Source organism: Salmo salar, chromosome ssa03, assembly GCF_905237065.1.
Source record: "Salmo salar chromosome ssa03, Ssal_v3.1, whole genome shotgun sequence".
NCBI lineage: Eukaryota > Metazoa > Chordata > Actinopteri > Salmoniformes > Salmonidae > Salmo > Salmo salar.
Window position 1 is genome coordinate 76068979 of NC_059444.1, and position 17065 is coordinate 76086043.

General features: G+C 45.8%; 1 protein-coding gene across 30 annotated transcripts in view; it reads right to left on the reverse strand.

The window, feature by feature from the left end:
• Window positions 1-855: 855 nt before the first annotated feature.
• Window positions 856-17065, reverse strand: part of LOC106606768 (voltage-dependent P/Q-type calcium channel subunit alpha-1A) — a 137065-nt gene continuing 120855 nt past the window's right edge. For 23 of the 30 annotated variants that reach the window (XM_045715450.1, XM_045715461.1, XM_045715456.1 and 20 more), the window contains 5 exons: window positions 16151-16264; window positions 15840-15863; window positions 6937-7153; window positions 6514-6818; window positions 856-5641 (listed from right to left, as the gene is read on the reverse strand). In XM_045715450.1, coding sequence (XP_045571406.1) covers window positions 4853-5641; window positions 6514-6818; window positions 6937-7153; window positions 15840-15863; window positions 16151-16264 — 1449 coding nt within the window. In that variant the 3' untranslated portion in view covers window positions 856-4852. The remainder of the gene's footprint in view (window positions 5642-6513; window positions 6819-6936; window positions 7154-15839; window positions 15864-16150; window positions 16265-17065) is intronic. The other 7 variants (XM_045715467.1, XM_045715466.1, XM_045715465.1 and 4 more) reach the window with 4 other exon arrangements.

The following is a 17065-nucleotide window of genomic DNA, read 5'->3' on the forward strand; positions in this document are numbered from 1 at the left end:
CAAGCAGGGGTGACACTAGAAACAGACCAGAACACACAGGGTAGGCAGGGGGAACACAAGAAACAGACTAGAACACACTGGGCAGGCAGGGGGAACACTAGAAACAGACTAGAACACACATGGCAGGGGGGACACTAGAAACAGACTAGAACACACAGGGTAGGCAGGGGGGACACTAGAAACAGACTAGAATATATAGGGTAGGCAGGGGGAACACTAGAAACAGACCAGAACACAGGGAAGACTGGAGGAACAATAGAAACAGACCAGAACACACAGGGAAGACTGGAGCAACAATAGAAACAGACCAGAACACACAGGGAAGACTGGAGCAACAATAGAAACAGACCAGAACACAGGGAAGACTGGAGGAACAATAGAAACAGACCAGAACACACAGGGAAGACTGGAGCAACAATAGAAACAGACCAGAACACACAGGGAAGACTGGAGGAACAATAGAAACAGACCAGAACACACCCAGTGGGCACACAATGGTTGAATCAACTTTGTTTCCATGTCATTTCAATGAAATGACGTTGGAATAGAGGTTGAATTGATGTCTGTACCCAGTGGGACAGGGCAGGCAGGAGGAACACTAGAAACAGATGGGAGATAGCAGACACAATATTTACACTCCTAAATGCGCGTTTACACACTACCTTACACATAACAACACACTCCGTTACACACATCAAACGTCTCTACTTCTCCAAATCTATAACCCCAACGCAAACACACTCTCATTCTCACTATAATACACTCTTTCACTCAAACATACGCACACATTCATACGCACACATTCACTTGAAAACACACACAAAAAGAAACGGAAGTCTCTCCAGACCAACAGTGTGCATTCTCTCTGGTTTTTATTCATTAGGAAGAATTCTGTCTGGAATTACAAAATGCACTGGTAGAAATAGCGGTGAGATAGGTTGAGAGTGTGAGAGATAAGAGTGAGAGAGAAATAGAGAGGGAGTGAGTGAGAGATAAAAGATCCCACAGACAGAGTTTTAAGGGTTACATCATCAGATTTGGCTGGCTCCTGGCTCCTGGCCCCACCCAAAAGTAGGCAGGGATATCCCCATCTCTTTTTATTTGATTCTCTTCTTTAAAACAGGAGTTCTCTTTTTTTGTAGTGTCCTGAACATGGTTGTGTAGTGTCTCACCTCCATGTTTACAGTTAACAGCTGGCAACATAAATAAACAAACCAACTTTGATTCTCACCAAAGTCATCATGTCGCTCTTTTGACGTTTTTTTTTTATATAGATTTTTTAAACCTTTTTTGTTCTCAAAAATAGAAGGAAAAAAGAAAACATGTTGCTTAGTAAAAACATCTATCTATATTCATATATTTTTTAATCTGAATTCATATTCTTATTTTTTTGATTCCTGAAAATGACTGTTCACCCACGGTGTGGCATGCACATAGCACATGCAGTTCTGGAAGTAGATATTTTCCCTTTTTTTGTATTTTTTTGGTACTTAAAATGCTTTTATTTCTATGTTTTCCATAGCAGCTCATACATTGCTTTTTGAAGTAACGGTGGGGTTATTTAGAATATGTTGTTAGTGGATGGTTGGTCAGTATCGGACACAATGATTGACAGTGAATGTTAGGGCCTCTCATAGTTTCAATTGGAGGGTGATTGACATCTTATTTCATCTTGCACACAGCCACACAAACGTTCTGACACTCGCTCACAAACACAGGCTAACTCACACACACAAACAAAGGCTCACCAACTCAAATGTCATCACTGTGCTTTCACAAAATATTCAAAGCAAATAAACAAATGAAATGAAATATCCAACGAAAACAGCTAGCTATTGATGTACACACAGACATTGAATGTACACACACATTCTTGCTATAAAAGAACTCATTCATACACAGACACACACGGAAACGCACACACGCCATACGCACGTACACGCATACTTGCTACAGCCAGGAGCTACATACTGAGAGTGTATCTGTGTATTCCTATCTTATCAGTGTTGTGATGTGACTTATACACATCTATGACATTCCTACGTTAGATGAATACTGTAAAGGCAATGTGCCTGTGCACTTTCTGGTCAAAGTGTGGTACATAGAATCATGGGATATGTCGTTACAGTACATCAGAATCCAGATATGTGCAGATCTAACTGCGCTATATCTATGGCAGCTGTGAACAAACACTGTTGCCTGACGCTAATGGTTTTGACATGGGGTGTAATAATAAGAATAATAATGACAGAATTCTAATAAATTAATGCTTCACTATGGCAATCCTCAACGTCCGGCAACTGTGAGAGAGACACTGTACGGGACAGTGGTGGGTATTAGGATGGATGTTAGTTTGAGGCACACAAAGACACACAAAAAGAGAATAGGGTGACACAGGACACAGAGGTTTGGCAGAAAAGACCCAGTCATTGTTTCTCCCATGCATTTTCATTGGCTGTGATACATGTCCTGTGCATTTGTGATTGGCTGTGTTACATGTCCTGAACACAAAGGAGGTGATCCACCAGTGACAGACAACACTTAAACCTTATGCTCCCAGTTTAAAGACAGATACGAAAGCATTGGAATCAGACAGTCAAAATAGAAGGGGTGATACAATGATACAATAGGACAGGGATGCTATGTATTGCATACAGTGCCACCTAGAGGGCCAAACTGGTAGTGGAGCTCTGTCTCATTACTGCTTTATCTGGTCTACTTTAGTGTGTAGACCCCGTTACCTAAGCAAGAGCGACCATTTAGCAGCCCTATATTTACCCAAATGATTAATATATGTAAACAACTGTCCGATGAACAAGTATACATGTCAGATACATGATTTCCTGTATGACTTTTGACATTGTTCTTTTTTTAAAGTTCTTTCTTAAGTTCCTTTCCCCTTCCCCACTGTATAACACTGTATCAGAGTCATTACTATGATTACTCCTGTTCCCACAATGCACCTCTCTGACAAAGCTCCGCCCACCAGCCGGACCAGTGGACCACCAACCAGACAGAACGTCTCACTAAACAAAGATGGTGACACGCTGAGCACAACCGACTCAAAAGTAACAAACAAATACAAAACAAAAATAACTCTCTCTCACAAGCATGAACATCGTCATCATCATCATCACCATTATCATCATCGTTATTATTATCATCATTGTCATTATCATAATCATCAATAGTATTGTTATCAGTATCTATAGAACCATTATCACTATTAATAACAAATAAACGAAAGATGAAGAGGTTCCCTCCTTTCATCGGCCTTTCTTTCTCTCTCTCTCTTTTCATCGCTCTTTCAAACACAAACCCTGGAAGACTAGAGACATTTCTCTGGTTTGAACGAGGCTATGCGTCAGCAGATGAAGAGCCAATAAGGACCATGGAGCGTGCTTGTAACTTCCTCCCCCAGTTTTAACTCCCTTTTAATATGAACCTATAATATCTGGGGTCTGCGTTTTCATACTTTCCTGCCTTCTTTCCTTCCATGAAATAAAAGTAGGCCTTATAACAAAATATCTACTTCCTTGAAAATGATTGTGCAATCTCAGCCACATCAACAGTTATAATTTGGCACAGAGCATTTGAATAAGAACAAAGTGGGAAATAGATCATCCTGTCCCTAGGCATAAAAAAGGCTTGGACCTTGTTCTTCTCTTCCTCATCGCCCCATCTCTCCATCCATCCTAACCATCCTGATTATACCTCCAGCACAGGAAGAGAGAGAGAGAGGGACGCCTCAGGGAGAAGAGAGAGAAACAAAGGGATTACAGGAAAAAGAGAGAACCCCACAGACTAATATAGAAAGGACCAAGGAATAGTTTCCCCCACATTACAGTAGTTTCTCTTTGTTATCATTTTTTTTTTTGTATCAATCATGCAGGATTCCCCAGGTTTTAAAACTCTGCAAGTTCCAACGAAGCTGAGCGGATGCAACGGAAGAATCAAGCTTCAATGTTTCGAAGAAGAAGAAGAGGAAGAGGAAGAGGAAAAAGTAGCAGCCGCAGGAGTAGAAGAAGAAATACTGAAGAAAATGTTTGTTTTTAAGTTTCTTTTTTTTGTTCACCATCCACTTTTTTTTATGTTTCTTCTCTACTCAGTTGGGGCGGAATCTTTTTTGGGGGTTGGGGGGTTGGAATGGATAGATTCCTCCTACATGTGTGTCCCGGTGTCCCCCCCACCACCTGTTTCCCCCACTCCCCCCACCACACTCAGGTGGAAGGCTCATCATCACTGATGTCATTATTAACAGTAAACACAGATGATAAAACTCATCAATATCTCCCCAACATCGGGGTCAGTGGTTGGTTTTTGCAACTAACGCAACTCCACTTAGTTCTCTGCAATGTCATAGTTTTTTGCGTTGATTACGTGATGACGTCTTGGTCGTTGTGGCGGTTTTTAATATTGTTTCCAGAGGCGTAGCATCATGATACGCTGAGAAAAGCATCCGTCCCCCCTATCATCCATTTTGAAAAACTACATTTTGAGTTTTTATCTCCTTGCATCCGATGAGCTGGGTTCCATAGTTTTTGGAGGAGGAATTGGTTTGTACTCCATACCCTGTTCACTAATTTCCACTCATCCTTCAGTGGTCCTCCTCCTCATCCCTCTATTCTAACTACCCCTTCCTCACTCCCTCCATCCCCGGGAAACACTAAGCAGCAGAAGAAACGAAAAACAAACGGAAAGAAGGAAAGAAAGAATCATGCCTTGGTTTCCCCTGTCTCATGGCGGTCAGTGCTCTGGCTGTGTGTTTTCCTGGGCTGGGAGGAAGGGACTAATAACTCAGACAGTGTGGTTGAGCCCTCCCTCCATCCATCCCTCCATAGTCCCACAGAGGCTAGCACCTGTTGTTATCCGTGTTGTTGTAGGGTTCGTGCAGGCCTTTCGTGCGGGGCCCTCTAGGCTGGGGAGGGGGGACCTTGTGGGGCCCGGGGTGGGTGGGGCCGTGGTGGTGTTGCGAGGAGGGGGAGGAGGCGCGGTACCCGTTGGGGAGGCGTCGAGGGGGAGGAGGCTGCTGCCCTTGGGGGGTGGGGGTGGTGTTGGGTGGGGGCGCGTGGCGGGAAGTCCTGGGCGAGGTGCGGGAGTGGGGGTTGTTGGGGTGTGGGTTGTTTGGGTGCGGGTTGATAGGGTGCTGCTGCTGTGGGGTTGGGGGATGGTTTTGCAGGGGGAGAGTAGGGTGGTTGAGGGGGTGAGGCTTGTGAGGGTTGCCCTGTGTGGGGCTCTGCTCATAGGGAGGCGGTTTGTGGTGCTCACGGTCGTAATCCTGGTAGTCCTGGTTGTAGAAGCAGCCGTCGCCCTCCAGCGACCCACTCTCTCCTCCTCCTCCTCCTCCTCCTCCCCCATCCCCCCAGCGGGGAGGGGGGTGGCAGGCTTGGTTGGGTGAGCCATGGTGGGGCGGGGGAGGTCCCTGGGGGGGCTCAGGGGAAAAGCGGCGAGGGGCGGGGGCGGGATTGCGCCCCAGGGGCTGGGCTCCGGGAGGTGTGGCCATGGCTTTACGGACGACAGGAGAGTAGGTGACGTGTGGGCGGGGCGTTGCCGGGGTCTGAGGGAGTTGCCGACGGCCTCGTCTCGGGGTACTGGTCCCCGAGGTAGAGGGAGCGGGACTTTCGCTCACCGAACTACTGCCCTACACGAACATTGAAGGCAAATAAAAAAAGAACCATAAAATTAACGACGACACAAACAGAGAGAGGGAGGAAGAAAGAGCAGGAGGAAGAGAGAAAGGGAGGAAGAGGGAGAGAGGGAGGGAGAGAGGGGAAAGAAAGGGAGAGAGAAAAAGAGATAAAGAGATAAAGACAAGGAGAGATAAATAAAGAGAGGGAGAGAGAGAACAACAGACAACAACAACAAGAACAACAACAGCAACGAGAAGAAGAAGAAGAAGAAGAAGAAGAAGAAGAAGAAGAAGAAGAAGAAGAAGAAGAAGAAGAAGAAGAAGAAGAAGAAGAAGAAGAAGAGAGCAATAAGGAGAGTGTGAGGGGAAGGAAGGATGCCGGGAAAAGAAAGACATAAAAAGAAAGAAAGAAAAAGAGAAGAGATATATAGAAAATGATAGGAGTCAGCATACACCGTAGAAAACAGAGAAAAGCGATGAGTCATGAAGAATAAAGCGAGGACACAAAAACAACAGGAGAAAAGAAAAGAAGAGATCAGATCTGACACAGTAGGCCTCAAAATGGTGATTGTGAAGGTACCCACAATGCACTCTTTCAGTGTTGTTGCCTTGTTCAGTCTGTCTCTTATCTGAATCTAGGTTGTTAACCAATCACCTCTGTGTGTAAGTGTGTGTCTAAACTGCTGAATCCTATAAACAACAATAGTTAATGAATAGACAATGTATGAAAGTGTCAAAAAGGGAAACACAAGAGACAGTCAGCCGCCTAAAGATATTTAGGCCAAGGAGATGGGGGAGACACTCAAGGCAGAACTAAAAGGAGAACCTGAGGCTAAAACAGTTAGGAAGGTGGTTCAATGTTGGTACACATCATAGAAGCCCACCTGTCTGTGAGTCATGCACTCTCTGCCCTCGCTGGGTGACCGTGACCAGCGACGGTCGTGCTCTCTATCCCGGTCGTGGTCTCTGTCTCCTCGGGGCTGTCTGTGACCACCGTGCTCTCCCCCCCGGTCGGCGCGGTCTGGTGTGTAGCGCTCCTTGTCCACAGAGCCGCTGTGATGGTGGTGGTGATGGTGGTGGTGTTTGCGGTCTTTCTGCCGACCGCGGTCTCTGTCGCGGTCACGGTCCTTCTCTTTGGGTGGCAGCTCACCTGACTGAGTGGTGGTGCTCAAGTCTGTGCCCAGTCCTGCTGGAATGGAGGCCAGTTATTGTTGTCATCATGGTATCGAAGCACGTTCAGGGAACGTGACTCACACACATTCTGAACCGTTCCTGACCAACACATGCACACTCATTCTGTCTCTGACCTGTATCTGCGTCTGTATATCGACACAGTGACCGCTCAGAGGCCCGGTGGCTTCGGTCGCGGCGTCGGTGGCTGTGCCTCGGTGCTCCGCCCTCCTCGGGGATGACATACTCCATTGCATAATCATCGGCCCCTCCCCTTTCCCTCTGGCCCCTCCCAGATCGACTGTGACCAAGGGAGGAGGCCGAGCGCTTCATAGGACTATTATCTGTTATAGTCTGAGAGAGTGGGATGGAGAAAGAGAGAGAGCGAGACAGAGAGGAAAAGAGTAGTCACACAGCAGGCTTCTCGGGTTTACTTTCCTCGTGTCTGCTTTCTATAGTCTCCAGAGATAATGGGGAAACGGAGGGATGTAGACTTTCTTGTCGACTGGTGTGTGTGTGTGTGTGTGTGTGTGTGTGTGTGTGTGTGTGTGTGTGTGTGTGTGTGTCTGTGTATATATACTGTATAGTTGTTTACCTGACTTTTACATGTGTGTGTTTCTACATTCCTACCATATACAGTATAACCTTGTAGAGGTGGGCACCAGGTAACCCATGACAACCCCCCCCCCATACTGTTCCACACACACATGCCTGTATTAGTATCATATATACATCATGCTGCCTCAGGCAGAGAGAGAGAGAGACCGAGAGAGAGAGAAAGAGAGCGAGAGAGAGAGAAAAAAAAGAGACAGAGAGGGAAAGAGACAGAGAGAGATCGAGAGAAAAAAAGAGAGAAGAAGAAGAAGAAGACAAACAACAGTAAGTAAAAGTAAGAAGAAAGGGAGATGAGAGGGAGGCAATAGGCCATGCCTGACATGCCTGACATGCATCCATGACTTCATCTGGAAAGATAGGTCAGTATCTCCTAATCCCCCCAAAAGACTAACCCACCCCATCCCCACCCAATCCCTCCCCCAAAATCATAACACAATCCAGGCTGCGCACAAGGCTCTGCCAGCCCCCTCTGCCAGCGTGCACATAGGAGCTGTCCCGAGTCCTCAGCTCCACTCAGGAGTTCTCTTTCTGGGGCACGGGGAGCCGCTCTGACCTCCTAGGGCTGCTGGACACCAGGACAGTGCCTATAATGCTACTGGTACACACCTGCATAGTGCATACTGTATATACCAGGCCTGCTCAGTACTAGTCCGCCAGTGTCTGCTGGTTTCCGATTCTTTATTGAACGAAGGGATCATTTGGCTGTAGCGTTAACTCCCCTGGTATTCCAGGTTGAAACCAGAATAGATGATAATGGACTGAAACCAGCAGACAGTGTGTAGCTAGGATACCCTCACACACACAAACACACATGGACACACACACACCAAGCACACACAACAAACACACTCACCAAGCATACACACACACGCAAACACACACATGCATGCACGCACGCACAAAATCACTCCAACAAAGGCACACATATTCCTGGCATGCATGGAACACCAACACCAATACAGCAGCACATTGATGACATCAGCACAGACAAGCACACAGGCATGATACACGCAACACACATGGTACACCCAACACAGAGCAGCAGCAGCAGGAAGAGAGAGAGACAGAGAGAGGGTGCAGAGTTTGCCAATCCCAAATCAACACCTTGACCCCACCCGCTTGGCACTTGGCACAAGGACTAGAGAGGTAAGTAAATTAGCCTTGTTCCAACATCCTGACCTCGCATAATCACATTCACCAGGCAAGATGTAAGTAATATGGCAAAAATCCATCTGGCTTATCAGACCCTGCCGGTGGATCTATTGCCATATTGCTTATATTTTGAGTAGACGCCGAGTATCCAAAACATTAAGAACACCTGTTCTTTCCATGACATAGACTGACCAGGTGAAAGCTAGGATCCCTTTTTGATATCACTTATTAAATCTACATCAAAAGGCTTTTTATGCCTTGAGACAATTGAGACATGGATTGTGTATGTGTGCCATTCAGAGGGTGGGCAAGACAAAATATTTAAGTGCCTTTGAACGGGATATGGTAGTAGGTGCCAGGTGCACCAGTTTGGGTCAAGAACTGGGGGGTACAAAAAGGGGGGTGCAACTCAGAGCCCCACCTGTTTTGAGCCCCATCTGTATATATATACAGATGGGGCTGTTCCTGTTCCTGTTCTTTTGGCATTAATACATGTCACACACATATCAGTTTGCAAACAATGTAAAAAATATATTTTATTGATTTAATAAAGCCGCATACAAACATAGTCTCTTTTTTGCTTTCTTGAGTAAGGCAACTCCAAAACACAGCAGGTGTTTCAGCCTAGCTCAGTGCTTTCTGTGGGGGTGGGGCAGCCAGCAGAAAATACAGAGCATAGGGGTTGGCAATCTTCTCCAGTTGCGCCGTGATTGGCTCAGTGTTCTGTCACTCATGGGGACACTACGTCACCGTAAAATCTACAGGAAGAGCTAGAAAGTTCAAGCCGCCTTGGGTGCTGCCATAAATTTACATTAGAAGTGCCCATCCAAGAAGGCTCAATGTCATTGGCCACAGATAAAATGACGTCAAATCACGTTATATCTACCGTAGCGTTGATTGGACTGATCATGTCAACGTCATACTTTCAAAATCTTAGCTAGCAAGTTAGACAAGCAGTCATCATCATGAATCACATCGACAATCTAGAGGCAAATCCTTTTCAATCCTTGTCATATGAAGACAAATTATAGATAAAATGTATCGGTGCTCATCGGCCATAAACATTACACAACAAGTTGGAAATCGCAAATTCAAGAATGAGCAGTTTGGAAGGAATTAGTGCCTAAATACTATTTTGCTTCCACTGCCTGCTATTTGGTGGAAAGGGTGTGTGGGCCAAGTCTGGGTTTAAGGGTCTCTTTTCCAAGCTTAAAAGGATAAACATTCACACACAACACCATGGGCCAGAAAAGGTTGAATACATTGGCCATGTTGTCAATCCAACATGATTTCTGCTGCGTTCAAAACACCTGGAAACTCGGAACCCCGAAATTTCAGATTTCAGTGAGTTCAAGACAACTGAGAACTCTGGAAAAAAAAGGAGTTCTGACTGGGAAAATACGTTTTGAACGGTCGTCCAACTCGGAATTCCAAGTCAGGAACTCGGGCCTCTTTCTAGAGCTCAGACCTGAAGATCACTGACGTCATGATTCTGCCTTGTTTTTGCCGAATCCCAGTTGTCTTGAAAGCACCATAAATCCAGAGAATGCCAGACTTTGATGACAATGTTTCATGACAAAATGTGTCCACAAGAAGGACCGCCGAGCCACCTTCCTGTTCAAGTGAGCACAGCAGAACGGTGAGTCCAAAAATGTGTTGTATGCTGCTGCATAAATTATGTAATATGCCAGGGAGATATGTATACTGTAGCTAATAAAGTAATACTAAGCGTATGTTGTGTAGTAAGCTGTTAGTAGCCCATGTGCCTCACAATTTGGTCCTTTTCCCTCTCATAACTTAGCCTACTGTTCTGACTTGGTGGTGCACATGTAGCCTATAGCCTGTTTTAGAGAAATGTCATCATAATTGTCTGCTTATTATTTGTTTATTATTTTATTTAACTAGGCTTATATGCCTCCTTTATTTTTCCTAAGGTTCTGACTTTGTGTACAGGGACAATACAATAAGAACGGCCCTTGTTCTGAATTCTGTCGCTGTACATTTCTGTCGCTGAACAAATAGTTATATTGGCTACGTCCGTCTTAGCTCGCTCATTAATGTTGTAATCAAAATTACGGATTGCCTCTCCTCGTTCCCTTATGCCATAGTTTGTACCTCTCAATTACCAGTAGAAACCACATTTATTTAAGCAAGTCAGCTATGTCAGTTATGTTTTTTAAAAGGCAGTAAATGAGGCTGAATGAACTGTTTCGCTGCCAGACAAGGCTCTACTGATAGCCAGGTGTAGCGGTGGTAAGGATTCCCTCCATGGTGCTGAAAAGAAAACTCTGCTGTTGGAACAGCTTTACGTAGACCCTAACAGCTTTTGGGCACCGTTTGTCACCGTTGTAGTGCAATTCATTTATTGTTTAGTGTTGTGTTGTGTGGTGGCTTTGCTGGCATGAATAAAATAAACAAACATTCTCCCACCAAAATTGACATGCTAAAATCGCCACTGGGTGTTCCTAATTTTTGGTATACTCAGTGTACATACAGTAACCAATCTTTTTAGATAAGATCTACATTAGAGGATAGGGGTCAATTTGGGTTTTAGCGTTTGAGTAATCATGCCATAAAACACATTTGATTCGAACTGAATTGAAATCGGTTAGTGGAAGAATCAGAGCTTGAAGCTCCTACCCTGCAATCAGTCAGTCTTATGTGTCAACAAACAGGGTAGTCAAAGACAAATAGGAGGGGAAGAGTACCAGCTATTGTTTGAGAAAAGAGAGAAATGAGAGGAAAGACACATAAGATACACATAAATGGATAAACTCAGAGAGGACAGAGAGAAAGAGAGAGTTGGGGGAGAGGGGGAGACACACTGTACAAAAACATATTGCGATTCAGTCAAAACGACTAATTTTATATAGCCAAGTCAGCAACCTTTGTTGAGTTGCAATTTTTTTTAACTTATGAAATCAAGTTGAATCAGCTATGCGCTATGTGTGTACTCAACTTAGAAATTCACAACCATGAAGTCAAATCAACTGACAGCAACATAACAGTTGTGTTGACAAAAAAAGTTCAGATGACTATAATTAATCAAATTGTCTGAACTTATGAAATCCAGTTGAATCAGCTAAAAACTATGTGTTTAACTGACTTAGAAATTCACAACCATGTTAGGAGATGACATGAGGAGAGAGAGGCAGATGGAGACAGACAGAGAAAGAGAGAAAGGGTTTTCTTGAGTGAGTGAATCAGTGAGTGAGAGAGAAAGAAAGAAAGAAAAAGAAAGAAAGAAAGAAAAAGAAAGAAAGAAAGAAAGAAAGAAAGAAAGAAAGAAAGAAAGAAAGAAAGAAAGAAAGAAAGAAAGAAAGAAAGAAAGAAAGAAAGAAAGAAAGAAAGGGGGAGAGATGGGGGAGACAGGGTACATACACTGAGGTTAATTCCACGCTGCCTCCCTTTCCTTCGCAGCTGTGTGAGCACAGAGAAGACACACACATGCACACACACACCACAGCCATGGATACAGCACAGTTAGAGCACACACAGACACACAGAAGAGGACAGAGGGACAGGGAAGGAGAGAGGGATGGATACGCAAATAAATAGTGAAGGGAGAGGTGAAGAAGGTAAGGGGAGGGGGTGAAAATCGGATAACGGGGAGGCGTGGGCAGAGAGCGAGGGAGAAATGGAGAGGGGGATAAATATGGGTGAGGATAACCCGAAAAGAAAGGGAGGTGAGAGGGAGGAGAGGAGAGGAGAGGAGAGGAGAGAGAGAGAGAGAGAGAGAGAGAGAGAGAACCCGGTTAGACACAAAAGCAGCGGTGAGGGGAGAAACAACACTTACCACAGTAGCACACAGACACTGGAGGGCCAGAGACAGTGTTATAGACAGGGTCACCATGGCAACAACACTACCATCTACACCACAGTCACCATAGCAACAACACCCATCAACACCATGCTACTACGGCAAAAACAACAGTACAGTGAAAAGGCACAACTTACGACACACAAGAGAACGAAAGAAGACTGGACGACACACACACACACACACACACACACACACACACACACACACACACACACACACACACACACACACACACACACACACACACACACACACACACACACACACACACACACACCGACAAATACACACTCTGTCAGGACATCAGGACATAGTCACACATCCACACATAGCAGCAGCACACTTACTCATATCAGAGCAAAAACACTGTTTCAACCTGGTGACAGTTGTTGTTTCAAGATTTACATTTACATTTACGTCATTTAGCAGACGCTCTTATCCAGAGCGACTTACAAATTGGTGCATTCACCTTATGATAAGATATTCTATTTACTATATGTGTTTTACTTTGAGTATGACAGTACACTACTAGACCACTTGAACAATACCTTCTCAAAGAAATATTGACCCCAAAATGACACTAGATCATTGGCAGTTGGGCATGATTTCAAATTCAAACCAGGTTGAAACAAAACCCCACATTTCAAGTCACCTTTGTAGCAAAACCATTAGAGAAGAGGGAAAGAAAGAATGATTTAGATAGAAGATAAGAACTTTAGCTGGAGAGAAAAAGAGAAATAAAGATTGATTTAGATAGAAGATAGGAACTGAGGCTGGAGAGAGAAAGAGAAATAAAGATTGATTTAGATAGAAGATAGGAACTGAGGCTGGAGAGAGAAAGAGAAATAAAGATTGATTTAGATAGAAGATAGGAACTGAGGCTGGAGAGAGAAAGGGAAATAAAGATTGATTTAGATAGAAGATAGGAACTGAGGCTGGAGAGAGAAAGAGAAATAAAGATTGATTTAGATAGAAGATAGGAACTGAGGCTGGAGAGAGAAAGAGAAATAAAGATTGATTTAGATAGAAGATAGGAACTGAGGCTGGAGAGAGAAAGAGAAATAAAGATTGATTTAGATAGAAGATAGGAACTGAGGCTGGAGAGAGAAAAAGGAAGAGAAAGAAAGAAGATCTGGGGCTTAACAGCAGTGATCGTTATGAGGGCAGCTGGTGTGTGTGTGTGTGTGTGTGTGTGTGTGTGTGTGTGTGTGTGTGTGTGTGTGTGCGTGTGCGTGCGTGCGTGTAGCAGCGGAAGGAGGCACAGAGAACTGTACGACAAAATGAGTAGTGGATCTCCAAAGCACAAGAAATTAAATCTCGTTGGGACAGATAAAACATGCACAAGTTGTATGATGCCTCGAAGACAACCTACGGCCCAAGAAGTTGCTTTCTCTGTCCCCTAAGAAGTGCAGATGGGTCCACTCTCATAAAGGACCAAACTACGATAGTCCAGAGGTGAAGCCCTCTTAAACCAGGCGAGCCCAGTTGACTACTCAGTCCTGGAGGAGCTCCGAACACTGCCCACCATCCAGAGCCTTGATCTCCCACCCACCTTTTCTGAGGTCTGCACCAGGTCACTGAAGAATAACTAAACTCCTGGACCTGACTCCATCCCTGCTGAGATCCTAAAACTGGGGGGCTATCTCTGTACCAGAGCAGTTTGCCTGTTCATCTCTGAGATATGGAGACAAGAGCACATCCCGATCAATGGAGGGATGCAAACATATATACAAAAAACAAGGGGGCAAATCCATCTGCGGCAACAGCAGGGGCATATCATTCCTTCCAGTTGCTGTCAAAGTCCTGGCAAATGTCATCCACCACAGAATCATTAACACCATCACTGAAGATCTGCTACCGGAGTCCCAGTGCGGCTTCAGAAAGAACAGAAGCATGGTGGACATGATCTTAAGTGCACACCAACATCAGGAAAATTGCAGTGAACAGACAAGACCTGTTCATGGCCTTTCTGGATCTCTCCAAAGCCTTTGACACAGTACACCGTGAACTCCTTTGGAAGGTCCTCCTGCAGCATGGCTGCACTGGGAAATGTGTGAACGTCCTGCATCAGATCCATGAGGGGATGGTGGCCAGAGTAAGAATTAGCCGTCAGGAGTCTGAACCCTTTTAGAGTTGGTACTGGTGTGAGGCATGGGTGTGTGTGCTTGCGCCGGTCCTATTCAATGTCTTCCTCCTGTGTGTCACAGCAGTCCTGCACAAGGACATGGAAACAGAGAGTGGGGCGACCCTGGACTTCAGATTGGACGGGAACTTCTTCAACATTAGGAAGCTCCAAGCTGCCATAAAGCTCAAATCTTAACAAGTACTTGAGCTCGAGTATGCGCATGATTGCACTCTTGTGGCACATACCCCAGAAGCTCTACAAGCCACACTCAGAGCAGCTGTGAGAGCATACAGCCTAATGGGGCTGTCCGTCCCAAAAACAGAGGTCCTATGTCAGTGGTCATCTGATCCTCCGCCTGAAACACCTGCATTCTCCATCTCAGACTCCTCACTTGCCATTGTATCACATTTTTTAAATATCTTGGAAGCATCCCCTCGACCAGGATATCCAGAATCGGGTCAAACAGACCTTGTCATCTGTTGGACGGCTAAGGAAGAGGGTTTTCAACAACAGCAACCTGCACCTCCACACCAAAGTTGCAGTCTACCAGGCAGTGTGTGTATCTACACTCTTTTATGGATGTGAAACACGTACAGTCTACAGCCGACATGTAAAACAACTGGAGTCCTTTCACATAGAATGCCATCAATGCACTTTGAAAGTGACCTGGCAGGACCGTGTTCCGCACTCAGAGATCCTACAAAAAACCAACTGCATGAGTATTGGAGCGTCCATCACACACCACCAGCTTAGATGGCTCGGCCATGCCATCCGGACGCTAGAGGATCGCCTGCCGCGAAATATGCTGTATGGACAGCTACAACTGGGCCGTCGCTCTTCAGGTGGGCAGAAAAAGTGGCTAAAGGACCTACTGAAGACATCACTAAAGAAGTGTGGGGTAAACTCTGCCTCCCTCCAGACTGTTGCTGCGGACTGTTTCACCTGGCGTGGCCTCTGCCCTCAAGGAGTGCAGTAGACCGAGGAAAAATGGAGTGAACAGAGACCATGACTTCACCGGCCTCAACAGGACAGGCCTTTGTCAGGACACTGTTGCCTCTGTCTGTGGCAACAGTGTGCATCCCGCATCAGATTATACAGTCATCAGTGAACCCACAAGCAATAGTGGATAAGTCATCATCGGATACGATGGACTACTTTAAACAAAGAGTGTGTGTGACAATATAGCAGAGATGACTTGGTACTGGATGAGAAGGGACAACCACAGTAACACACCTTCATGCAGTAGGGGATGAGTGGAGAGGAGAAGAAGAGGAGAGGAAGAGTGGGGTGTTGGGGTATTTGGTACGGTAGTCTGTAAGACTTACCTGTAAGTCTGTCTGGCAAACATCCTATGGGCGATATTTCAACAGCATAGAAAGGGGAGCTACCGTCAAAATGCATGATATCACGTCAAATACCATGCATTTATTTAAAAAAATATGCTTGAAAGTATCACGTGTCCATTTTCAGCAATGTTTTATAGTATTTTGTTATGCACTGTGTTGGATTATAAATAGTCTGTCTCTAGTCTTTGTGTGTCTCTAGCCATGTAGTTTATCGTGGAGATTGAGTCAAGGAGATGGAAAGACAGAGGGAGCGAGAGAGGGAGGGAGGAGAGGAAATGAGGGGTGCTCACTTGGTTGTCGCCTGGAAGGCGTGGCATGGAAGCGGCCCTTCCGTGGCCTTCCATTGGCAGAAAGTGCTCGGTATCCGAGTAACCATCACGCCCCATCTCTCTCATCTCTACCGTCTGCAAAATAGAGTGAGAGCAGGCGTGACTGTGATGAAGGAATATGACCGGGGACAATGGTGTGTTTGTCATCCTTTATCCCATGTGAGTGTGGGTGAGTGTAGTGTGGGAGGGACTGGAGCACAGGAGGTTGTTGGGACCTTAATTGGGGAGGACGGGCTCATGTTAATGGTTGGATTGGAATGAATGAAATAGTATCAAATACATGGTTTCCATGTGTTTGATGACATTCCATTTCCTCCATTCCAGCTATTGTTATGAGCCATCTTCCCCTCAGCAGCTTCCTGTGGTGTACAGTAGCATGTAGTGTAGTGTGGGAGGGACTGGGGTTTGTGCCTGGGAAATGGGGACGGGGGAAGGTTTAAGGCTAGGTTAAGATCTAGGGCGAGGGGCTTGGGCTGTGGTCTAGGAGCTAGGACTTGGACCTGGACTTGGATCAAGAGTGGGAACTGCTGAGGCTGAGGCAGGGGGCTTCGGTGCAGGGGGCTTTGGTGCAGGGGGCTTCGGTACAGGGGGCTTCGGTACAGGGGGCTTCGGTGCAGGTGGCTTCGGTACAGGGGGCTTCGGTGCAGGGGGCTTCGGTGCATGGGGCTTCTGTGCAGGGGGCTTCGGTACAGGGGCTTCGGTACAGGGGGCTTCGGTGCAGGGGGCTTCTGTGCAGGGGGCTTCTGTGCAGGGGGCTTCGGTGCAGGTGGCTTCAGTACAGGTGGCTTCGGTGCAGGGGGCTTCGGTGCAAGGGGCTTGGGAATAGAGGGCTTGGGGGCTGAAGGTTTGGGGGCTGAGGGCTTGGTCCGTGCTATC